Source organism: Gossypium arboreum, chromosome 4, assembly GCF_025698485.1.
Source record: "Gossypium arboreum isolate Shixiya-1 chromosome 4, ASM2569848v2, whole genome shotgun sequence".
In the NCBI taxonomy this organism is placed as follows: Eukaryota; Viridiplantae; Streptophyta; class Magnoliopsida; order Malvales; family Malvaceae; genus Gossypium; species Gossypium arboreum.
The window spans coordinates 122,282,878-122,307,711 of NC_069073.1; the positions used below are offsets into that span (position 1 = coordinate 122,282,878).

A 24,834-nucleotide genomic window follows, 5' to 3' on the forward strand; every position below is an offset into this window, starting at 1 on the left:
CAATTATATAAAATAAACTTCACGTATTATATTACATATTAAATAAAAAAATTTATGTATAGTTTTGATATTTATTCTTATATTTTATAAAATTCTGAATACTTTATAATTAGATTTAAATTAAGAGAAATATGTTTAGTAAAGATTGAGAGAAATTCCAGTTGTTGATTAGAAATAAGATGTAGGGCAATGGCATTACTACAAATGACATAGCAATGTTCCGACAAGTAGACTTTCACACAGTCCTAAATATTAGCTTAGATTAGTAATTTAGTACCCTGTCTAAGTATAAAACACAAATATTTGGTCATTTGTAGGGTTTTTTATTGGCCTTTTGGCTCTCTCAACTGCAACAACTTAATAGGAGATAAACAGGTGGTCCATCCAAAGAGACCCTTACTAGATATTAACTAGTAAATAGGTAAAGCCAATTTTTATTTTAAAAGAGACTAGAACTATATTGTAAAATTTTGGAGGACTCAAAATACAATTTTATTATGGTATTAGTTTATAATTTTATAAATTTTGAAGAGATTTAACTAAAATTTTACCATTTTTTGAGAGACCTAACAAGGGTAAAGTCAAAAAAATCATTTTAGGGCCAATTTTGAATTAATTTTTTTATCACTAACACAATTAAAACTATTTTGTTAAATTTAAATTCATTATAAAATAGATTTCAAATTTTAAATTTTATCACTAACACGGTTAAAACTGTTTTGTTAAATTTAAATTCATTACAAAATCAGTTTAAAGTCATATTAATGCCAAGCAATGAAAAAGCTAGAATGGCAGACAAGGCCCTACACCATCAAATGAAAAACTGCTTCTCTAGTCCCTTGAATAGTTGCAATGTTTTAAATTAATTTAATAATAAAATTGTATTTCGACCACTCTTAAAATTTAAAATCTATTTATGCCTTCTCCAAAAACATAAAGTTTATAGTTTAATCCCTTGAAATTTGTAATGATTTACTTTAATACAATGAAGAAAGTATATTTTGAGCTATTTGAAAAATTTACAATTCAAATTTGACCCCTTTGAAAAATTTTCTAATTTCACCCCCTGCTTCTAAGTGAGACTTTTTTTTTTTAATTTCAAAATGCCACACAACAGATTTAATGAAAAAACCAACATTGTTGTTACAATTGGACTTGAATTTTAAAATTTGGAAAGTAGAAGGACTAAATTTATGGAAATAAAAGTATGAGGACTGAATTCTAAATTTGGGAAAGTACAGGGACCTATGACATATTTTACCAAGAAAAGGAAAAACAAATATTTATACCCCTTGAAAGCTACAAAAGAGTAAAGACATAGATGGACATACATGATACATACATACATACTTTTCAGACAGAATACGTAGTTGTTGTGGAACTCATGTTTTGACTCACTAAAGTCACACTGTATCAGCTTCGACTTCACGATATATATATCTATATATATAATAGTAATAATCTTTGTTTTCCATCAATCTCTATAGCTATCTCTGTTTTAGCCTTCATTTAACATTGCTATCTCCTATTCTCCGTGGTAAGCCATACCAAGAATCTTTTTCTTTTTTGCTGTTTGGTTTCCGAGAAACTGTTGGAAAATGAGAGAAATATTGGGAATCTTGCAACATCCCAAAAAATGAGTTCTTTTTGTCCGTTAATCTCTAACCATGGGTAGTTTTGATTTTTTTTTGATTGATTTAGCCTAATGATTCCTTTTTTTTTTTCTATGTAGGCATTTACATTATTTATCAGCTGATGGATTCTTGGAGCTATGATTGTGAAGGGAAAAACCTATTTTTTACTGATTTTGAAGCAGAGGGTATGGAATTCAATCAATTCATGGATTTTAGCTTTGATTATAAGAAAAAGAAACCCTTTTTTAGTAACACCAATTTGGGAATTTTTAGTGATGAATTTACCACTACTACTAGTTCATGTTATGTTGAGCAACATTCAAGTTCATTAATGGAGTCCAACAGTCAAGAATCTTCAATCATTGATTATGGAGATTCAAAGGGTTGTAAGGAAACTTCCGTTGTAACTTCGATTCAACCGGTTTTGATATCGAAGAAAGCTTCGATAACTACAAGTTCATGTCCTCAAACACCTCAATGTCAAGTTTATGGTTGTAATAAGGATCTTAGTTCATCAAAAGATTATTACAAGAGGAACAAAGTTTGTGAGATTCATTCTAAGACAGCCAAAGTTATTGTTAATGGAAATGAAATGAGATTTTGTCAACAATGTAGCAGGTTTGTCCCTTCAATTTTGATCTTCTTGTATTTGTTTTTATCATATTAAAGGTGTTTGTATATATGCTTCATAGAGAAACTCATAGTTTCAATGTAGGCAAATGAATTAGCCACCATTACTCGACCGGACCTTTGATTTAAGCTTACTAATGTTGTTTCATGGTGTTTATGTTTTGGCATTGTTTCTGGTATTGAATGTGATTTATGTTCATTTATTAGGTTCCATTTATTGGCTGAATTCGATGATGGTAAGCGTAGTTGTCGTAAACGACTAGTAGGACATAATGAGCGTAGAAGGAAGCTTCATTTCAGTACCCTTCCCGGAAAATCACATAAGTTGTTGCAGTCATATCGAGGTATGAACAACTTTTTGCATCTCTGTAGGAAACTAGGACATGAGCACGACCTCTTTGGTCATGTAATCCAATTGACAATTTGGTAGCAGTGTCACCTATGTAGCAAACTTTGAACAAATTGTCACCTATGTGGCCTCTCGGGTACCAAGATTCTTCGGACTCTTATACTGAAAATGCCTTTTGTTATCTAGAATGCATTTGAAAGTGACTTTGTTGTTTTCTGCAGAGAGATATGAACATGCTGATCAGGTTAAATTCAGAGAGAAACCGGTTTATGATCCTCAGTCGGCAATATCGATCATAAATGGCAAATTGGTGTCAAAGAAACAACACATCCCCGGAAGTTTTTCGTCGGCAACTGAAGCCTTCCATGCTCCTACTGAGTTATCTGGTCTTTCTTGCTCGGATTGTGCTCTCTCTCTTCTGTCAGCTCAATCACGAGACTTATCGAGCCATGCGACCGGAATTCAATTGACCGAGCCCTTTATCAATCAAGCTAGCCACCACCATGGGAGTTGTTTGGAAAATGCCAATGGCTTTTACTCATGTGGGATGAACCCCATGGGAGTTAGCCAAGCAGGATCTTTTCGAGACTCCGGTCTTTCGAGTCCAAATGGAACCACTGTTGATTTACTTCAACTATCAACACATCTCCAAAGAGTGGAACAACAAAGGAGTTCGATGCACGTAAAGCCTGAAAACGAGGACCTTTTTTATTTCCTTACAACTTAATCCAGTATGAGAAGGACAAGGTATGTTCTGTTGTTCTTACAGGTTCATGATATGTTACTCGGACTCGGGTTTTTCGCAAGATTTTCGTATATTTTGAATTTCCTTGGAGGATCATATATGTACCAATGTACGGATATGTGTCAAATACGGGTGTTGGACACGAGTACTTCTCGGGTTTTAATGATCCCTATCACTTTTGTGGCACTGAAGGGGCAACTTGAGAGAGGACAAAGTAAGAGTCTAAAGTTGGAATAATACCCTTGTAAAAAAGTTTAGAAAGGAATCATGTAGCACTAACATGTTTTTTTCTTTTTTTTATAAAATCTTTGTACTTTATACTGTGCATAAAACTTTAAGTGGTTAATATTAATTGGAGAAAAAACATGGTTCTTTGTGGACTACATATCTTTGAATAATATTTTTTTTTGCACCTTTGGTGCTTGTTGATATTATTTTAGTCCTTGGAATTATCCCAAAAGTGTTGGAGTTTTTTACTCTAGGTAGCTTTAATATTAAACTTCGGATTCGAGTGTGAATGTTCAATAGATGTATGTTTTCAACATAAATATGATTATATTTTAATTTTTTTTAAATGTATTTAAAAGATCGTATCTTCATACTCATGTCATGAACAGAAATAATAAACTATTTTTAATATTTTATGTTTTATATATTTGTAAACACAGATTTGTTTTTAGCACTTTGAAGGAATGAGTGGATTGCCACTTCATTTACCCATCAATTTACCTTTTTTTTTTTATGTTTTGGTCAGTGCTTTTGTTGGACATTGAGCTGTAAATGTCACAAAAATCTCTAAAAGCTAACAACAATGAAAATGAAACCATCAATTCCCCCATAGGAATCTCATTCAAGAATTACAACTTGGCTTTTAATGGTATATTATTTGAATCCTCCTATACATATTTGTGGACCTGTGGTACATGCTTATGCTTCAAACTTGATAATCTTTCAAAAGCTTTTGGTAAAAAAATCTTTTCAGCCCCTCTAAAAAAAATTGAAGTGCCTATCAATTTCAAAAGTGAGTAATTAAGGACAATTAATTACGCCACTAACGTTTCTGCCAATTGCACATATTTTGGCTGGTTTAACTCTCAATTTTACTCACTTTCAAAATTGATAGGGATTAAATTGCTCTGATTTTATTAAGAGAGACCAATTTATTCAATATCGAAATTGAGAGGGACCAAAGAGGGGTTTTGCCCAAAGCCTTTCTTTTAATTAAAAATGATGTCATAGGTGACGTAATGTTCATGGAACTTGATTATATAATTATTATCATTTATCTGCTTTTTTGCACTAGTCTTAATGTCATTTTCAAAATGCATGTCTTTTTGCTAACGTTTAATAGTTGACTTTGAGTCAACCAATAGTGAGAAAGGCAATGGAAAAAAGATAATGTTTTTAGTAGCTTTCAAGTGAAATGATCTTTGATCATGACATTAAGTGTTATGATTGAATTGATAAAATTAAAAAGAGGTCCCCAAGCCCTGTCCATCAATTTTTTAAAAATGGTCCTATTGTCTAATGGCGCTTACCTGCTTGTCAAGGTATTTCCTTTAGAACCTCAAGTTAAATATGAAGATACGAGTATGTTGTGTCTAACGTCAACATTTTTCACAGTTATAATAGGTTAAAAGAACAATAATAAAGTAAATATTGAACATAAACAATGGGTACTCCATAATATTTTATGATCAAATTGGAATAAAAAAAATTTAGCAGGGTGTTGTGTGGTCATTGTCTGCATGAAAAAAAGAAAGGGACATATTGTGTTGATTTCATGTGATTAATCAATGTGAGCTTACATCTATAGATTTAAGATTCATAATTTCGGGTTTAGGATTTCAAGTGATTTTGGATTAAATTTTATTTTAGAATAGAGATCTTTAATTTGCATGTGATATTAAGAAATTTCATATAATTTATTCATTTATGGAGTTAAAATATATCAATAGAGATGTATCAAATAGTTATCCATATATATATATATATATATATATATATATATTATGATTAAAAATTAAGTATAAATTTTAAAATTATACATGAACTTTGATTCGATTTAAAATTTGATATATAAACTTTGATATGGTACAATTATATATATGAAATTTCGATTGTAACTCAAATGTATACATGAAACTTTAATGTTGATTCAATCATTCATATTTAAAAAAATAAATACATCAATTTATTTTTATATTGAATAAAAAAGGTGGGAAAAAAAACATGATTAAACACACACTTTATACCCTATTCCGAAACGAGTTTCGATGCGACCGGCTTGTCCGAAAACCATATCAGCTTCCCTATTGTTGGTTGGACTAACTGTGCAGGCAGCGACGGGCAGTTGGGTTCAATGTTATCGATCGCTAAATGGACAGCTTCGGCTTTGCTCTTGCCTGTTACTACGATTGCTACGTTGGATGCTGAATTGATGACTGGGAAAGTGAATGTTATTCTCTCGGGTGGCGGTTTGGGGGAATCGATGCTGAATGGTTAGAGAATAGTGAGGCAACGTTACCGTCAGGGCCTATGAGCCTATCCCGAGAAGGATAAGATCGAACTTGGGGCAATCACTAATGTCGGGAACACTGACCGTTAGTGTTTATTAGCTAGCGTATAACAAACATGTATTCGTCGGCGGCTTCCTCTGCCGAAACTGAATCGTTGATAGAATGAACATGGCTGGGAACAATTGGAACCTGAAAATACGAGGGATAAGCCATAAAAGCATATAATATGCACACAAACTGAAAAATAATTTTTGATTAACCTATCCCTCAAGGTAAGCATCGTTAAATTCGGAACTTCGAAATGGTGTCACCATAACACCAAACGCAGACGGAAAACAGGCATGTTTTAGATAACATTCCGAAAACATAGATGAAAAGAAACAACAAATGGTAACCTAACCTCATAATCAAGCTCAGTTCGATGCTAAGTCAAGTCATTTTCGATAACTAGCAACTCCAAATGGATGCAGTGCATGATCATCGAGCTAGTTAGTTCATTTCATGCTTCAGAAAACTCACAACAAACGAACATTCATCGAATTTACGTAAGTGAAAACCGATACGAAAAACTTCAGATGAAAGCAAAGAGCAAACCTAGGAACCACCAAAAATAACGAATCCATTAATGAATGCAAGAATATCATAGGGTAAACTCATAGTAGCAGCTAAAACCGGTCCATCCCAAACTCGAAAAAAAAGCTTAAAGACCTTATAACATAAGCTAATATTTCGAGATTCCAAGTGCAGATCAATAGACAATCCTAATATTTAACTATCGTACTATATCCCTAAACTAACGGATCCATTAACAAATGCAGGGTTCCATCCCAAACTAGCTTATAATGAATGCTATTGTTTCGAGATACAAAGAGCGACCGGATCAGTGCAATGAAGGAACTAATCTATATACTACACATCCTAGTAAAGTAAGATACCGATTCATTTTCTTATGGAAAACATAAACGAAGACGAAAAATTTTGAAATATTAAGAATCCAAACCTTGAAAATGTCTTTTGAAAGCTTATAATTACTATCAGAAAGGTTTTTATCCATAACACATTCATCAGCCAAAAATAGATGCCATTTTGACCAATCTATAGTCTTGTTATAAGGAGATTAACAACAAGCTGAAAGTATCGTCTCGTGTACTAAGAGTTAAATTGCATTTTATACCCTTCACTTAAACATGCATAAATTAGTCTCCGTACATTGTACCAAAAGCAAATTGATCTTTTTTGTTAAAAATTCTATTCATTTTTACTATTAAAAACTGATGTAACTGATGGAATAACCAAACGGCATGCCATGTATGCATCATGCTGACATATATAGACCAGTTTTTAACGGTAGAAATTGATGAAAAATTTGAAATTTGATTTAATGTGCAATTGTATACATGAACTTTAAATTTGGTGCGATTATACACGTAAAATTACACAAAATCAAAGTTCATGTATACATTTATACATTAAACCATAATTTATGTATAATTTTGAGATTTATCCCAAATTTTAACAAAAAATAAAATTTGCTTTTTGATCTAATAACTAATTTACCAGTTTTTTTTAATAGGAACAAAATGCAATTTAACACCTTCAACAACGAAACATTTTAGAATGAAGAACAACAAATTAAATCAAAGATAAAAGAAGAATGCAATTTGATACCCTGTTAAGCCAATGAGAGAACCACCAGATAGTGCAATGGCAAAGGCTCCCCTTTCCTTTATTGCTGCTTCTGATAGCTCAGCAATGTAATCAGCCAAATCTGACTTTAGTTCATCTAAATTTTCATGGATTCTTAATTCGCCCCTGAAGGATACTCATTTCTTCAATTTGGTACCTAAACACTTAATGAAGAACAGTAAAGCCATTAACTTTTTGCAGCTCATATGCATTAAAAAGAATCTGTCACTTGAAAAATAGCCAATAGCTAAATGACCTTTAATTGAAGCAAAGAAATTAGATTGTTAAATTGAAGCAAGAGGACAATCCAAGAAAAGGGTATGATCATCATAAACTGAATATTTTTAACAAATTTGATAAGTTTCAAAGAGATCAATTTCATGGAAAAATATACAATTTTTTTCTTACATATGACAAATAAAAGTAAAAAAGATAAATGGAAAATACTTACAAAGGAGAAAACTATGACAGAAGATGCTGAAGGCTGAGGAGCAAAGACAGAGATGAAGATGGAAACTGCAATATAATATTACACACACACACACACATATATAAAGAGTCAGAGAGAACTTACATTCTGGGTTTCCACGTGCAACCAATGATATTGAAAAATCACCCAAATAAAAAAGATAAACTAAACTCTGTTTCTTGCTCTGTTTTCGTATGTGAGAAAATGAAAGGCAAAAAAAAGATAAAAGACTGATAGAGTTTTTATAAATTTATTATTAAATTATTAGAAAGTTTTTATTTACGTTAACGAGCTAGAGTCTAAAAATAATTAAACATTTTGTGTCAAGGGGCTAGATTTTTAGTTTGGCAAATTGTAATGAACCGAAAGTTACGGTATCGAAAATTGAGTCTTGAGTACTGTTTCCGTGAAATTTATTCATGAATATTTATTAGAAATATTTATGAATTATAGTTGAATGGTTATTTAGTGTTTAATTAAGTGAAGTAGCTTGAATTTAGTTTAAAGGATTAAATTGCATAAGAAATAAAAGTTTAATTATAGATTAAAGAAGTAAAAGGACTAATCTAGAAATTAGACCCTAAGTGCCATGTGTGTGAATGTATGATATAACATGTGTAATAGTTGGTATATATGTGTAATAGCTATAAGATATTTTATGTTATAGCTATTACACATGTTAATTTTATATTTATTATAGGTTAATAATAATATAATATAGTATAATGGATAAAGAATAATGAGTAAAGAAACATAGAAAGAGTTACAGAGAGCAAACGTGAGAAAGAAAGAAAGAAAGAAAGAAAGAAATAGAAAAGGGAAATTTCAGGATTAAGGCCCTAAAGCTTGATTGGTAAGTTGTTTTAGCTCATTTTTTTATGATTTTTATGTTTATGGATGCCTAATTCAAAGTTCTACATGTATGAGGTTAAAATGAAGAAAAATAGAAAATTTTTAGATATTGATTTAGTTGAATAAATTGAGGTTTTATGGGTTAAATTGATAGAAATTGAAGTTAGAAGTGAAAATTGAGTGATTTATTAAAAGAATTCTAAGTTAGTTTTAAATAGGAATTAAGTTGAATAGAGCTCAAAATTTATGTTTTATAATGAATTTTATGAGTTAGAAATTGTTAATGAGTTGATTAAAAGAGAATATGAAGCTTAAGTTAAAGAAAAAAAGATTAGTAATGGAAAAAGGACGAAATTGGAATTTTTGTAAAAGTTTGATAGAAAGTGAAAATGTGTTTTATGAATTAGTATATTGATGATTTTTAATTGTATGATTGTTAGTAGCAAACGTGTAACAACCCAAAATCCGTGGGCACCAGAAAAGTATGTTATCGGGCCTCTGTCTTAGTGAAATAAGTTCGAAAATAATTATTAAAAATATTTATGAGTCTAGTAGTGTGTTTAATTAGGTTTTAATTAAGTAAATTTAGCTTAATTTAGAGTAATTAGTAAAAAGGATTAAATTGAATAAGGGTAAAAGTTTAATTATAGATTAAAGAAAAATTAGAAGGACTTAAGAGGAAATTAAACCATTTTCTATAGCTGAGGCGGTTTACCGTGAAAAATATCAAAGATTTTATTGATTAAAATATATATATATTTATTTAATAATTAAGTATATTATATTATATTATATTATATTATTATATATAAAAGAAACAAATAAGTTAAAAGAAACAGAATGAAAGCAAACGAAACAGAGAAGAGCAGGGGAGAAAGAAAGGAAAGAAGAAAGAAAAGGGGAAATAAGGTTTATGAAGCTTGGAGTTAATTGGTAAGCTCAATCAAGTCCTTTTCTCATAATTTTGATATTTTAGAAGTCTTAAAATAAGTTTTTGATGAAATTAAGTTGTTAGTTTGGAAGTTCTTAGGTTTTTAAACAAAGTTCATGTTGAATAAAATGATGAAATAGGGGTTTAATTGAATGAAATTCAAGTTAGAATAGATATAAGGATTGAATTGCAAAGTAAGCTATAAGTTTTGTGTTTTAGGGACTAAATTGAGGAAAATTCGGAATTAAGAAAATATTTTAAAAATTTAATAGTTAAATTTGAGTTTAAATGAAATTTGAATAGGAATAAGGTGTGAATTGGTGTTATAAATTTAGTTATTAACATTTTACATCAAAACAGTTTTGGGAAGTAGCAATGGTCTGACTTTGAAAATGTACTAAAAATTTTATAAATTGAACTAGAGGATGAACAAAATATGGAATTAAAGCTTATTGAGTCTAGTTTCTTATAGTAGAAACAGTGTAAGCAATTAATTGATGAATCAAAAGATATTTGAAATTTTGTAATACTGGTTCGGGGTGATTTCGAGATGCCCTGTTTTAACTTTGGAAAATCATTAAAAATTGTACAAAAATTATTATAGAGTGTAATTTATATATATGAACTCCTTAATGAATCTAGTTTAAAAATAAATAAATAAGAACTTTATTCGAGTTCTGTACAATGAGATAATTTATTTTTAGTAGAGAGAGGTCAGAACTGTCAAATGAAATAATAGGGGAGTATTTAACGAATAAACTGTATTAAATGGCTAGACCAAAAATTCTGGAAATTTTATGGTTAGAAGATATATGAGTCTAGTTGTAAGGAAAATTTACGGATATTAATTTGGAGTTTCGTAGCTCAAGATATAAATAATTTAGTAACAATGACTTAAGTAGACAGCTTAATGGTGAAATTATATATATACATTAAAAATGGTTAAATTTGCATGTTTAGGCTCATGAATTAAATTGAATCATTTTGTATTAATGATTATAAATTATTATTTTCGTAGCCAACAAAGAACCTGAAGCATCAGCATCGAAAGGAAAGGAGAAAGTCATCGAGGACTAAAACGGGAGAATTACGGTGTGTATTACTATAATTCGAATTTTAATTATTATTGATTGCTGAATTTTTTTTATTGTTATGTATGGTAAGTAAGACTTGAGGTAAGTATGTGAAATTGATATGAATATTGAGTGAAAATGAAAGTGATGCAAATTGAATCAAATTGAATTGAATAAGTGAATTATGGAATATGTAATTATTTGAAAAGCGTATTGATTGAAAAATGATTGGTGATTTGAATTGTGAATTGAAAGTGATATAGGATTGAGAAAGTGAATTGAATACCCTATTAACTAGTCGGGCTGAGTCGATATAGTTGGCATGCCATAGGATTGGAAGTGTTCAGGATACTTGACCTCGAGTCGATGAGACACTGGGTGTCACTATATTTCTTCGGATAGATTCGATGAGGTCTGGGTACCAACTTTACTTGACTAGGCCGATGAGACACCTGGGTGTCAACTATTACTTGAACTATCCGATGAGGCTTGGGTGCCATATTGGTGTGTTTGGTTGGATCCGTGTATCCGTCAAAGTCCGGAGTTACGTTAATAGGGTGAAAAATTTAAATGTGAATTTGAGGCATTGAAACGAGAAAAATAAATTGAATTACTTAATTGAAATTGGAATTGTGATAATAAGAGAAAAGTATGAAATGTATATTCATAAGTGATATAAATTTAAGTTTAAGAAAATACATTGATTTATGAATTAGTACATATGACATTAATTGTTAGGTATTTTAATATTTATGTTTTTACTATTGTTGATATAATTTGAATTATGGTAATATCATTGAGTATATCCATACTCACTGCATTGGTTGTTCCGTGCATGAGTTAGTAGAAGTCAAGTGTCCGGTTCAGCATCCAGAACATTCCCGACTCCAACACAAATTTGGTGATGTATATTTTTCTTTTGGGTAAAGGTGGCATGTACATAGGTGTTATATAGTCACTTGAATATGCATATTACTTTGGGTAGTGAAGGTTAAATTATAAGATTTAGATGGTTAAATGAAATGGTAAGAAAAGTATATGATAGTTATTAAGTTGAAATTATGTTAATGATATAAATATTAGTTATTTGAATGTGAAAAATTGGTGCTGGTTGTTTTAGCTTGAATTTGCAGGAGGTTTTAGGTAAGAATAAGCAGAAATGCTGCCGAAATTTTTATAAAAAAAAAAAATTCAAAATATTCGAACAAGTCCCGTTCTACTTTTAATACGTGCTTGAACTTTGAGAGTTCAAGATAGGGACTCAATTATTATATTATACTATGAAAATTTTTAATAATTGTAAATTATTAGTAAGTTGTCTGATATGTCCGGTAATACCTCATAACCTCGTTCCGGTAACGGTTTGGGGTTAGGAGGTGTTACAAAACGTAGCACCGGATACGTCATCAAAGAAGGGAAAAGAGAAAGTGAACGAAGATATCGATTAAATTCGATAAATAGTAGTTTGTATTTCTATAAACCAAGCTTAATCGTTATTGCTATATTTGATATTTATATTGTATGAAAATGTGAATGAGGTAAGTATTTTTACCATATTGAAATGAATGTGATTTTGAATACCCTATTAACAGTGTCGGGCTAGTCGGATATAGTTGACATGTCATAGGAATTGGAAGTATTGGGATATTCCGACATTGAGTCGATGAGACACTATGTGTCGACTCTTCGTTAAAGTTCGGATTTGTTCGATGAAGTACTTTGTGTACTATAATGTTAAAGTTCCGGATTTGTTCCGATGAAGCACTATGTGCTTATCCCGGAGTGTGGGTTGGATCCGTGTATCCGTTAGTGTCCGAGTTATGTTAATAAGGGTAAATAAAGTAAAGGTTATTAAAGTACTGATTGATATTGAATAATAGCAATAATGTGTTTGAATTACTATGTTTTAAAGTTGATTAAGCTATTGTTTATAGAAATACCACTGAGAGTATTCTCAGCGTACGGTTTGTTTCCGTGCGCAGGCTAGGTACGAAAGTATAAGGACTCAGCATACAAGCCGATCCCCAAACTCAAATTGGTGAAGTTTCTATCTTTTTAGAAAATGGCATTGTACCTAGGATGTCTTTTGGTTATTTTAAAAGTATCTAAGTTGTTAAGTGATATTTTGGTATGTTTTGTAAATGTTACCAAAACCTTAAGTATGGTATGTTTTGATATGTTAGTGAAGAGTAATAAGAGGAATTGTTGGTAAATGTTGTAGAGAGAAGAAATGAAGATGTTATAAACTTAGTTATCAACATTTTCTACTAAAACAGATTTGGACAGTAACAGTAGTCTAACTTTGAAAATATACCAAAAATAGTATAAAGTGAATTAGATGATGAATAAAATATTTAATTGAAGCTTAATGAATCTATTTTTATATGTAAGAAACAAAATAGGTAAAAGAGTTGTATTTTATGAGATATTTACGTTTTGGTGAAGCAAGGTTAGAACAATTTCTGGATTCCCTGTTCTGATTTTAGAAATTCACCATAAATTGTGTATTAAGAATTAGAACTCAAACTTTATATGTATGGATTCCTTATTGAGTCTATTTTTAATTGAAGCAAATGGAATAGTCATTGGATTTCTGTACAGAAAGAAATTTGATTCGTAGTGCACAAGGGTCAGAGTAGCTGAACCCTGAAACAGGGGAGACTTTTTCTAATAAACTGTACTAATTGGCCTGACCAAAAATTCTAGAAAAAATTAGTAAGTAGATATATGAGCCTAGTTTCAGGGAAAATTTACGGAATTGGATTTCGAGTTTCGTAACTCGAGATGTGATTTTTTTAGCGACCGTGACGCAGATGGATAGTTTACTACGAAAACTGTTTAAGTGCTAAGATAAGTTTTGTAATGTCTCTTGCTTGACTCCGGCAACGGTCTCGGGTAGGGGGACGTTACACAAATCGCGCAGTTTTAATCCTGTCTAAGTTAGTATACTTTCGGAACTTTGAGTAGATGCTCTCAATAGTATTATAACTGAATGAAGAGAATGCCTCTATTTATAGTTGAGCTCTCTCAAAACCAACTATACAAATTGAATTACATCGATGGTCGAAATAAGTGCCTATTTGCAATCGAGAGTCATAAGGATTTAAACTCTATACAATCTTATCCATTTAAGATGTATACTATTTACCTTGGTAACTCTAATGACACTAGTTTATACGTGTTGAATGAGTCATATTTAATAAATTAACCTTAATAGAACGTTTTATGTATAATGATCACGGACATCAATTCGCAGACAAATGACTTCTTTTTATCTTAAAAACTAAAATAATGATTTTTCTTTTATTTTTTAATTACTCTATTTTATTAAACCTTTCACTTTCTATCTCAAATAAATATATAAATCAATTTTATTTTAATAAATATATAAATCAATTTTATTTTACTAAAATAATGGATTTTCGTAGTGATGTGCATGTAATGTTAACATTAATTGAAGCAAAACATTGAATCTAGTAGTAAGGAATACTAGAAAGCATAAGTTGGTTTTAGACAAATTGGTTTATTTTTTATGATAATCATTATTGAATTTCATAATTAAACTCATCAGTTTAATTGGTTTAATATCTAATATTTTAAAAATTATTTTAAATATATTTATAAATTAATTAATTAAGTGACTTAAATAAATATTTTACATCAATCGATCCAAATTAACCAACATTAAGTTAATTTGATTAAGTCGATTTATACTATAAAATCACGTGACTGGTTCAATTATTATATATGATAGATGGTAAAGCTAAAAGAAAAAAAGAGGTTGAATGAGAGAGTTATTACGGAAGAATCAAATACAAACAATCATTCTTGAGTTTAAAACTATAAACATAAGTCATCTTAAGTTATATCAAAGGCAAAACTTTCAAATTAACCACGTATAATTCAATAATAATAATTTTTTAGTCAAAAAAATTTATTCAGCTTTTCAAGAAAAATGAGGTGGCAAACGAGTTGTATTTCGTTGTGAATGATGTAGTTAAAAGGCCCAAAAAGAATTTGATTTTCGATTTTTAAACTAATAGAGAAACGGGGAGACAGATGCCTTTGTAGCATAGTGGTAGTGCATTCGCTTCGTAAGCGAAAGGTCGTGAGTTCGATCCTCGCCAGAGGCTTTTTATGTTATACTTTTTAAAAGGTTAAAATATATTATTAATCCTTATATTTTGATAAAATTTGTAATTTAGTCTCCTCAAACTTTGTTTATTATAAGTATTTTTATCAAAATTTGTCAATTTTGTATATCAATTAAGTTGCCATCATGTGATATTATATATGATTGATAAAAATAAACATATTAAGTTGAAAAAATTTAACGGAAGCTATCAACGATAATAATGATTGGATTAAGAGATAATTGAATTTTAATTTTAAAGTATGTGGATTAAATCTCAAGTTTTATGGAAATATATAGATTAATAGCACATTTTAACCTTTTTAAAGTTATTCAAGTGTTTTAAACTTTTCATTTATGTTTATGTCATTCAAATTTAAAGATCAACTAGGTAAATGTAAAATATGAAATACGGAAATACTTAGTTTTTTCATGTATTCAAAAGATCATATTTTTATGCATATTTGAAACATTCACTCAGACTTATCGAACCTCACAAGTTCGCCGAAAGTTTTGCTAATTGCCGATACAACAACGAGAACAGAGGACGTAACCAGGTTCATGCACTACTATTCAGCTATGTTACTTGTACTTGACACAGGTGACTACCTATACTTGAAAATTGTTGTTGCAGTCATTCTTCGAGATTACTTCAGATGGTTATTTCGATTCCGTAAAGGCATATGTCGTTGGAATCGGACCCTAGAAGGAAACATTTGTACCATCAGTCAATAATGACTTAAGTGAAGCCGGTAGGCCTTAGCACTGATCTTGTAGCCAAAGCAAATGCTCATTACCTCCAGGTAAAGATCGGTCCTAAAGCCGACACGGGAGAGACATCCCAGAACCTATTTTCATTACATATTTTCAGGTCGGAAATGGTGAAGTTGATTATATTTTTGTACCCTTTTTTTAGATGCATCCGTACACTTTTCGGAACGAACAAACAGGATCCATATGATTTGTTGATAAATAAAATGAAGGTAGCCTTAATAATTTCCAAGAATGGACCAACTCCCATTTGTCTCTGCAAAAAGGCAATGACTTCTTTTTATTTTCTGGCCAGTGAAGGAGTTCATTAATTAAGTGCTTCGTAGAGGAGCTTGCTTGGTGCATGTACAAAATATATGTGTTATGTGTATTCGGATATGAAATAAGATTTAGTTAATTATCTTTGGATTTGATCTGTTCATTGTATATTGTAATTCTAAAATACCTTAACATTCTAACTTGCAACAAAACGGCTGGAATAGCTCAGTTGGTTAGAGCGTGTGGCTGTTAACCACAAGGTCGGAGGTTCAAGCCCTCCTTCTAGCGTTGTATTAAAATTTTTGAAATTTAAAAATAAAACCTTAAATTTTTCAAAAGTATATATTCTAAAAAAGTTGTAATAAATGTTATTATTTTCAAAATTCTAAATTTTAAATACTATTAAAATGCACCATGTTAGCCTTTTTTTTTAATGTATAGATTTTAAAAATACATAATAATTAAATTTTTATAAAGAATTTGAAACAAATATTTAAATTTTAGAAATAAAAAACTTAAAATTTTCAAAAATATATATTCTAGAAAATTAGTAAAAAATTATTATTTCAAAAAAATCAAAACAATGAATAAAAAAATAGAAAAAGTTTAACTTAAATAAAAAGCTTAATGTCTACAAATTGAAAAAGATTAATTTCAAATTTGAAAATTTTAAAATAAAAAATATAAATTAAAAAACTTAAAATGATAAAAATATATATTCTAAAATGTTGTAATAAACTTTATATATTTTCCAAAATTCTAAATTCTAACGATTCAAAACAATTGAATAAAATTTAAAAATAGAAAAAGTTTAACTTAAAAAAACTTGATGGTTAGAAATTGAAAAGATTAATTTAAAATTTAAAATTTTAAAAAATCAAAATATATCAATTTTATAATTTTTTATTTTTAAAAGAAAATGTAAAAGTATATATATTATTTTTAAAGTTGTGAAACTTTGAAAATATTTCAAAGTTAAAAGAAAATTCCGGTTAACACCAATAACAGGTGGTCAATGTTGGTCAACGGATGGTTAAATTCAATGTATTTTTTAAAATGTTTAATTTTTAAATATTTTTTCCCTATTTTTGAATTTAAATTTAAATTGACTAGTTGTGCCATATGGAACATTTTTATTGGTGTCGTGTGTTCATGGTTTTTTCTTAATGTCGCTAGAAAAATGGGTTGAACCGAGTAACAAAAGATAATTTAAGTATCAATGTGAGATGAAAAAGTTTAGATATCAAAGTAGGAAAATAAGTATAGTTCGAAGGCCAAAGTAGGCACTAAATTGATATTTTTATTAATTGCATCATAGGCCCCTCAACTATGGCTCAAACTTAAACATCTTCTAATTTAGTCCTCAAAGTATTGTGCCAATTTTAGTTTTTTTTATTTGATATATTATAGTTTTATTATTTGCACCACACATCCCTAAACTATGGCTCAATCTCAACATTATCTAATTCAGTCCTCAAAGTATTTTGTCAATTTTAGTTTTTTCTATTTGATATACGGTTAAAGCATCATTTGCCCCTAAAGTATACCATTTTTCTTGTTTCGGTAGTTCCACTTTTTTTTTGCCCAAATTGATACCTAAAGTTATATTTTATTAATCGATTCTGTAACATTCCGAAATAGGGCCTAAACGGAACAGTGGTTGCGAAACCACAAATTCAGGGTAAAAAAATATATATATATATATATATTTTATTATTATTTTGAGGTTCATGGTATTATTACATGATTGTGTGAAAATTTCGTGATAAAATTCTATGCATAAAGTGCTTAAATTGAGGTTAGGGACTAAATCGAATAATTTGCAAAACTTGCATTCTAGAAGTTTTAGTATGAAATTATTTTGGAATATTAATTAGGAGATCTTAAATGGTAATTTGACCAATTTTAAGTTCATGGACAAAATTAGGACATGGTAGGAATTTTGAAAGTTTAGTTAGGAGGGCATTTTGGTCATTTGGTTATTAACATTAATAAAAGGTAAAAAGATGATAAAATTGTATCATCTTCTTCAAGTTACCAGCAGAACCTTACCTCTCTCCATAGCTGGGGTTTCTTCAACTTTCAAGCTTCATAGTAAGTGATTCCAAGCCCGCTTTTAATGATCTTTACGTTTTTGAAGTCCCGGTAGCTCGATAAAGCTTATGCTAGCAATAATTTAAGTTAGGAATCAAATTTGGAAAAATACCCATAGGTGAAATTTGTGTATTTTGATGTTTTATGATGGAATATGAGGTTTTAAATTATGTTAGACAACTTGTGCTACTTGGTTTTAAGCGAAAACGAGTAAAAAGGCTTAATCGGTAAAAATACCTCATAGTCATAAGTACATGTTAGTGTGTGAATTTGATGTTGCCATAGAAGGGAAAAATGATCAGCATGTCATAAAACATAAGAAAATAGGATGAAGTTTAATTTACGAGCCTTGGGGCAAAAGTGCAAATATGTGAAAGTTTAGGGTAAAATGTAATTTTCAAAAGTTTGAGTAAAGGGTTGTTTTGATAAATGTTGATATTAAATAAGCTAAATTTGCTATTATAGATCAAGAAGAGCGAAATTGAGAGTAGATCGGGAAAAGAAAAGTAAAGGACTAAATTGTAAAGTTTAGTCACATTTTGTATCGAGGTAAGTTTACAGTAAATAAATGCAATATTCTTTTATTTTACATTATTATTGTCAATTTTCAGCATTTATATATTTATGTTATGAAAATATTTAAAGTCGAATTTAAGGTGAAGTGACAGGAGGAAAAGTGTTAGAAAGCCCGGTTGAACCCTAGGAATGTTAGGATATTAGGGTTGTGAGACAGAATGAAATGAGCCCTGTAAGTCCATATTAGAAATATGGCTTTGGAGACAGGATTGAGCCATGTAAGTCCATATTATATATGGCATTGGAGCAGGAATAATTCATGTAAGTCCATGTCAAAGACATGGCATTGGCGAGATATTGATAGCAGGAGCGACCCTAGTATCCTTAGTATTCCGAGTGGTTCAACGGGTCAGGATACGAGTTAAATTACAGTGAATTAACAGCAAAGGAAAAGTAGATTATACTTATGAAAAGGAAAGGTCGTAAGAAAGAAGGTAAGGGAATAACGAAGAAGATAGAAATTGAGAAGTAAAGAAATTTATGATGTTAGATGATATTATGCATAATTATCCATTATGTTGAATGTTGTGATTTATTTGCTTGTAAGCTTACTAAGCCTAGTGCTTAATCTCTTTATTTTCTTCTTCTTATAGTACTTATCTAGCCACTCGGGGATCGAAGGAAGCGTCGGAGGCCGATCACACTATCAAAGAAATAACTCGGTATAATTAGACGTTTTGTTTTGTGTATGGCATGTATAGAAACTTAGCCACTTTTGGTATAATATGAACAATGAATGATGTGTAAATACTTGCTAGTGATTAGCTAATAAAATGGCCGATGATATGCATGTTTATTAATATGTATGATTGAATGGTGATTATCACATGAAAATTTTGAAAATGTGAAAGTAACCTAAAACAGACTCAAGTAACAGCAATGACGTAACTTTGAAAAATCACTAAAATTGCATAAACATAGTTTGAAGATAAATAATATATTAAATTAAATCTTATTATGTCTATTTTCTTATGAAATAAGAAAAATAGGTAAAGGTATTATATTTCATGATATATCTGAGTTTTAGTGAAACAGGGTCAGAGCGATTTCTGGAACCCCTGTTTCAACTTTGGAAATTCACCATAAATTGTACAAAACTAATTAGAAGGTATACTTTATATGGTTATAATCCTTGTTGAGTCTAGTTTTAAGAGAAACAAACGGCTTAGTGATATGAATTTTGTACAGGAAGAAACATGGTTCGTAGTAACAAGAGGTTAGTGCAGTCAAGTTTTGAAATAGGGGAAACTTTAACTAATAAACTGTACTAATTGGCCAAGTCAAAAATCTATGAAAAAAATTAGTAGATAGATATATGAGTCTAGTTTCAAGAAAAATTTACGGATCTTAATTTCGAGTTTCGGAACTCAAGATATGAATTTTTAGGCGACTACGACGCAGAATGGCAGTACATTCCGAAATGCTTAAATAAACAATTTAAACCTATTTAAGGGATAGAATAAGTTTAGTAATGCCTCGTGCTCGATTCTGGCAATAGTCTCGGGTAAGGAGTGTTACAGATTCAATCCATTGTTAAAAAAATCGATTGAAATGTGATCCAATTAGAATGTGCCATATGACATTTCAATCTAATAGAGAGTGCCACATGGCATCAATATATATTGAGACAGGAAGAACAAATATGACCATTGGAGCCTAAGTCTCGAGACAATTGCTCAATTGTCTCGAGACAAGGCTCACCTGAAGCATACTGTAGCTTCATTGTTGGTTGTTCTCAAGATAATATGGTTTTTGTCTCGAGACAAAGTTCATTTGAAGCATTTTTAGTCCGATGTTGGTTTGTTTAAAGATAGACATTCTTGTGTCTCGAGACAATATTGAAAACCTTAAAAAATGTAGCTTGGAAACAATTTAAATGATTCAGGGATTCTCAATTTTTTTTTATTTATAAAAAGTTCAAGTCATTTAGAAACTTTATTTTTAAATTTGCAACACTTAAAAATATATTTGAATAAGATAAAAAATAAATTATACAAATTTAATTAAGAGATTTTATAAATACGTTTATTACATCAAAACAATTGAAAATAAAAATAAAAATACTATTAAATAAAATATTTGATTAAATAAAATATATTTTATTTATTTTATTTCTCTCCCACCATAATTATTATCACTTCCCCTAAAAATAAAACTCTTGTAATTTTAATCTTAGTTCGATTAGTATGAGTACTGTTGTCAATGTAGGAACACATAAGTTCGAGTGCGATAAAGTGCATAATCCTCCTATTTAAAGGTTGGGGAGGGGCTATTGATAGTTTTAAATATCGTGTCAATAAGAGTAGATATGATCAAAATCTATAATGAAATTGTTTTAAAAAAATTTACATTAAGCCTCACTGTTTATTTATTAAATAATTAAGTTAAAAATTGAATCTCTATTAATTACTTATTATTTTATTTATTTGCAATCTCCACTCCTTTTCAGTAATTTTAATTACAAATAATAAATAATTAAATAATTAAAAATAATTTTAATTAGGATTAAATTACATTATACTTTAACATAATTATATATTAAATATAATATATATTTTCAAATTAGGATATAACAGCAACATCAATTTAATCAAAACTTTACATGATAGTTAATTCATTTAGGAATTTCCTTCTGTGCTTACTAATATATATATATATATATATATATATTTAGTAAGTCTACCTTAAAAGGGTTTACGTGATTTTCTGCCAAATAAATCTTTGCCTTTTATATATATGAAAATAAAATCTTTAATTAATATTTAAAAATTAAAACAAATTTTACTATATTTATAAAATGGGATAGTATTATTTATATTTTTGTCAATTTAATCCTTAATCAAATTTAATTATTAGTTTTCAAAAGATTCAAATCGTTTTTAATAGAAATATTAATTAAATTATTATTATTTTAATAATGTTGATATAATAACTGCATGATAGTCACATGTACTTCATAATGACATTATATCATGTCAACAAGTAATTTAAAATTTAAAAAATATTTTAAAAAGCTGATAAAATTAATTTAAAGTGAAAAATCAATTACATTCCTTTTAATAAAAGATTGAAGTTTTAAAAATAAGGATTAAATTGATAAAATGTAAATAATATGGGGTCTGCATTATAAAATTAAAAAGTGAAGAAATAATAACCCTGGTAGAACATGCCTCTCCTTATTTATAGCATATTGTGTCCTTCATTTTCAATTAAAATAAAAATAAAATACCGTTTCTTTTTATTATTATTCAGAAAAATAAAATTAAAAAAAAAATTGTTTCTCTCCCTCCCATAATTATTATCACTTTCCCAAAAACAATTTAACCCATAACCAAGAAATGAATGCTTCACCATCAGCTTCCATCCCCGCAGACCCTCCCCCCCCGCCCACTGTGCCCGCATGGGCCCCCGCTCAGTCTTCTGTGGTCGAACCACCGGCGGCGGCGTCCGCCGTGCCTCCGGTTTCCGACCACCGTCCTTACTCAGACATGATAATCGAGGCCATTGGTGCTTTGAAAGAGAAGAATGGGTCAAGCAAAAGGGCCATTTCTAAGTACATCGAGTTAGCTCACAAACCGTACCCACCGAGTCACGACGAGTTGTTGACTCAACATTTGAAGCTCCTGAAAAGCAGCGGTCAACTTGTTATGGTAAGGAAATCTTATAAGCTTGCTCCCTCTGCCGGATCTGAAGTTCCGGTGCCGGATTCTGCTACTTCTAATGTCCCGGACGATTCTTTGGCTCCAAAACGTGGTCGCGGGCGTCCTCCTAAGGCTAAACCGACGGTTTCGGCTACTGATTCCGGGTCTCAGCTGGTGGATGTTCCGGTTGCGGGTGAAGTTAAGAAATCCGTCGGTAGGCCTAGGAAAAATGCACCCATTGGTCAACTTGATGCTAGGAGGGGCCGGGGTCGGCCACCTAAAAGTGGGTCTCGGAGACCGAAGACGGTTAGGTCAGTGGTGGCTGGTGGTGCTAATGCGGTGAAAAGGGGCCGTGGACGGCCGCCTAGGGCCGTGGACCAGGTACCTCAACAGGGTTTTGTGCCGATCCAGGGTCAACCCGTGGCTGTTCCCTATGCTGACGCTGATCCTGCAGCCCCCGTTGCTCCTAGTTTACCAAGGCGCAGAGGGAGGCCTAAGGGCACGGCTCGAGCCACCGACACGGTGGTCCCCGGCAAGCGGAGAGGTCGACCGCCCAAAGTTGGCAGCAATATTGCGCCACCGCTAGCCACTATGGCCAAGAAAACCACTGGGAGACCGGTAGGCCGCCCCAAGAAGGTAAACCCGGTTTTTATGCAGTACATTTCCTAGTATTACGTATTAATATTGCAATGTTTGGGCTTTACATTTATTCTTTCTTCAAATATATCAAAAATATATGGAGACATATGTAAGAGAATGGTACATGTTATTTTCAATGATATGATTACACGAGTAAGCGGGTGACCATTCAAGTTTCTTTTCGGTTCGACTTGATCAGCTTTTCAAATTTAACTCATCTAACTAGCCATTTCTAACATGAACCGAACCGACTGATCGCTTACTTGAATTATCCAAAGCGAGTCAATATCGATTGGTTCCGTTTGGTTTGTTGGTTTAGTTGATTAAATCAGTTATAACCGATTTTCGCTCCCCAATGCATGATGTGGAAATACACATCACCTTTTTACTGTTATTATCTAATTTTACTGTTAAAAATTGACATCAGTAATATGTACATTCATGTTGACGTATATGGATCAATTTTTAATGGTAGAAATAGAAGAAAAATTTAACAAAAAAAATTAATTTATTCTGTACAAAAATATAAGCAAAATACAATCCGTTTCTTTTTTACTCTGTTGGATTTGTTTGTGTTAAATCTAATGTGACCTATTTTTGGTTGATAACTAGACAACTGGTGGAGCATCAGCAGCTACATATGAAGATCTTAAGAGAAAACTCGAATTCTTTGTAAGTCTTGTCGGAAAGTTACGATTATGCGTATTTGGGATCTATGCATGTATGTATCATATGAATGAATGATGCAGGGACAGCAATCTGGCCCCTCGGAATGATAAATTATCATTTAGGCCTTGCTAAAGATGAAAATTTTTTAATTTAATCCTTTTAAAATTCTAAAATAACAAGCATAAAATTGTACTTTAATTCCTTTAAAATTTTGTAATTTAATTTGACACCTAAAAATAAACTTGTGGCTTTGTCCTGGAATGATGTCTGATTGCAGCAATCAAAAGTGAAGCATGCAGTTGAAGTACTAAAGACTCAGTGCATCAACAACGGAACAGGCGCAGGCGCGATCCAAGAATTAGAAGGACTTGCAGAAATGGACATTAACGCACCATTTCGCAGGCAAGCTCAGCCGCCGCAGCAGGTGCTAACACAGCCACCGATACTACAGAACGAAGGACAAGGGCCTTGATGTTTTTCAGTTGCATGAGGAGAGAGATGTAGGAAATGTTTTGACTTAGGCATACAACCATGATATATGTCTGTAAAGGGAAACAGGGAAGTTGCAGATCTAAATTTTTTTCTTTTTGTTGTTGCTGAGGTTGTCTGAAACATTTTTTCTTTTTTTTGGAGAATGACTTTGATTCGGCCATTTTTCTCTGTAGTGAAGTTACTGATTCCAGAATTCCAATTTTTGGAGTACGATTTTCTCATGATCTGAACTTAGCTGGAATTTATTCATAGTTTTGTACTTGAATGGTAGTTGTTATTTACTGCACTTCAGGATTTATGTGTGATTGCTGAATTCGGGTATCCGTAAATTTATTTATTTTAAATGAATTTTATGTATTTTGGGAGTATTTAAATGAGATGGTCCTATGTACTAGGCTTTTTCTTCTTATCCAATATCCACTCTCTTTTTCTTCCCATGTTTGTAAGAGTAGGTAGGTTGGTAATGGACAAGTGATTAATAATGGTAAAAGTATCTTAAAGGTCCTATATTATAAATTAGATTGGATTTTGTTCTTTTATTATAAAAATGAGTAAACTAGGTTTTTTTTATATTAGATATTTTTATTAAAATTTTATTCATTTTTACTGTTAAAAATTAACATTGCTAAGAGAAAAATCATAAAGCTACATATGATGTGCTACGTGCACCTTAT

General features: G+C 30.7%; 2 protein-coding genes, 1 long non-coding RNA gene, 2 other non-coding genes and 1 pseudogene across 7 annotated transcripts; 5 read left to right on the forward strand and 1 right to left on the reverse strand.

Annotated features, from left to right (window-relative positions):
- The first annotated feature begins 1,317 nt into the window (after window positions 1-1,317).
- LOC108482194 (squamosa promoter-binding-like protein 6) lies at window positions 1,318-3,944 on the forward strand. 2 transcript variants are annotated; one of them, XM_017785312.2, is made up of 4 exons: window positions 1,318-1,537; window positions 1,733-2,252; window positions 2,472-2,608; window positions 2,835-3,944. In XM_017785312.2, the coding sequence occupies exons 2-4, from the start codon at window positions 1,756-1,758 to the stop codon at window positions 3,338-3,340; spliced, it is 1,140 nt and encodes a 379-aa protein (XP_017640801.1). In that variant the 5' UTR covers window positions 1,318-1,537; window positions 1,733-1,755; the 3' UTR covers window positions 3,341-3,944. The 2 variants fall into 2 exon arrangements, with proteins under 2 accessions (XP_017640801.1, XP_052882662.1); XM_053026702.1 differs by having other exon boundaries at window positions 1,318-2,252.
- Window positions 3,945-5,504: 1,560 nt separating this feature from the next.
- Window positions 5,505-6,994, reverse strand: LOC108481742 (probable 6-phosphogluconolactonase 2; annotated as a pseudogene).
- Window positions 6,995-8,865: 1,871 nt separating this feature from the next.
- Window positions 8,866-13,119, forward strand: LOC128291882 (uncharacterized). Of its 2 annotated transcripts, XR_008281856.1 has the most exons (4): window positions 8,866-8,885; window positions 9,700-9,817; window positions 10,834-10,907; window positions 12,871-13,119. It is a non-coding gene; the product is annotated as an uncharacterized LOC128291882 (long non-coding RNA). The 2 variants fall into 2 exon arrangements; XR_008281855.1 differs by lacking the exons at window positions 8,866-8,885; window positions 9,700-9,817; window positions 10,834-10,907 and adding an exon at window positions 11,746-11,794.
- A 1,830-nt stretch (window positions 13,120-14,949) lies between these two features.
- On the forward strand, window positions 14,950-15,021 carry TRNAT-CGU (transfer RNA threonine (anticodon CGU)). The gene has a single exon. It is a non-coding gene; the product is annotated as a tRNA-Thr (tRNA).
- A 1,242-nt stretch (window positions 15,022-16,263) lies between these two features.
- On the forward strand, window positions 16,264-16,337 carry TRNAN-GUU (transfer RNA asparagine (anticodon GUU)). The gene has a single exon. It is a non-coding gene; the product is annotated as a tRNA-Asn (tRNA).
- Window positions 16,338-21,926: 5,589 nt separating this feature from the next.
- On the forward strand, window positions 21,927-24,394 carry LOC108480780 (histone H1-I-like). The gene is made up of 3 exons (XM_017783877.2): window positions 21,927-22,996; window positions 23,612-23,671; window positions 23,946-24,394. The coding sequence occupies exons 1-3, from the start codon at window positions 22,058-22,060 to the stop codon at window positions 24,138-24,140; spliced, it is 1,194 nt and encodes a 397-aa protein (XP_017639366.1). The 5' UTR covers window positions 21,927-22,057; the 3' UTR covers window positions 24,141-24,394.
- The last annotated feature ends 440 nt before the right edge of the window (window positions 24,395-24,834 follow it).

What these genes read in the sequence shown, in the direction of transcription:
- LOC108482194 (XM_053026702.1), top strand. Translation starts at nt 1,756, where the DNA reads ATGGATTCTTGGAGCTATGATTGTGAAGGGAAAAACCTATTTTTTACT. An exon ending in TTTTGTCAACAATGTAGCAG is followed by an intron (nt 2,253 to 2,471) that starts GTTTGTCCCTTC and finishes TTCATTTATTAG; the next exon opens with GTTCCATTTATTGGCTGAAT. An exon ending in GTTGTTGCAGTCATATCGAG is followed by an intron (nt 2,609 to 2,834) that starts GTATGAACAACT and finishes TGTTTTCTGCAG; the next exon opens with AGAGATATGAACATGCTGAT.
- LOC108480780 (XM_017783877.2), top strand. Translation starts at nt 22,058, where the DNA reads ATGAATGCTTCACCATCAGCTTCCATCCCCGCAGACCCTCCCCCCCCG. An exon ending in CGGTAGGCCGCCCCAAGAAG is followed by an intron (nt 22,997 to 23,611) that starts GTAAACCCGGTT and finishes GTTGATAACTAG; the next exon opens with ACAACTGGTGGAGCATCAGC. An exon ending in AGAGAAAACTCGAATTCTTT is followed by an intron (nt 23,672 to 23,945) that starts GTAAGTCTTGTC and finishes GTCTGATTGCAG; the next exon opens with CAATCAAAAGTGAAGCATGC.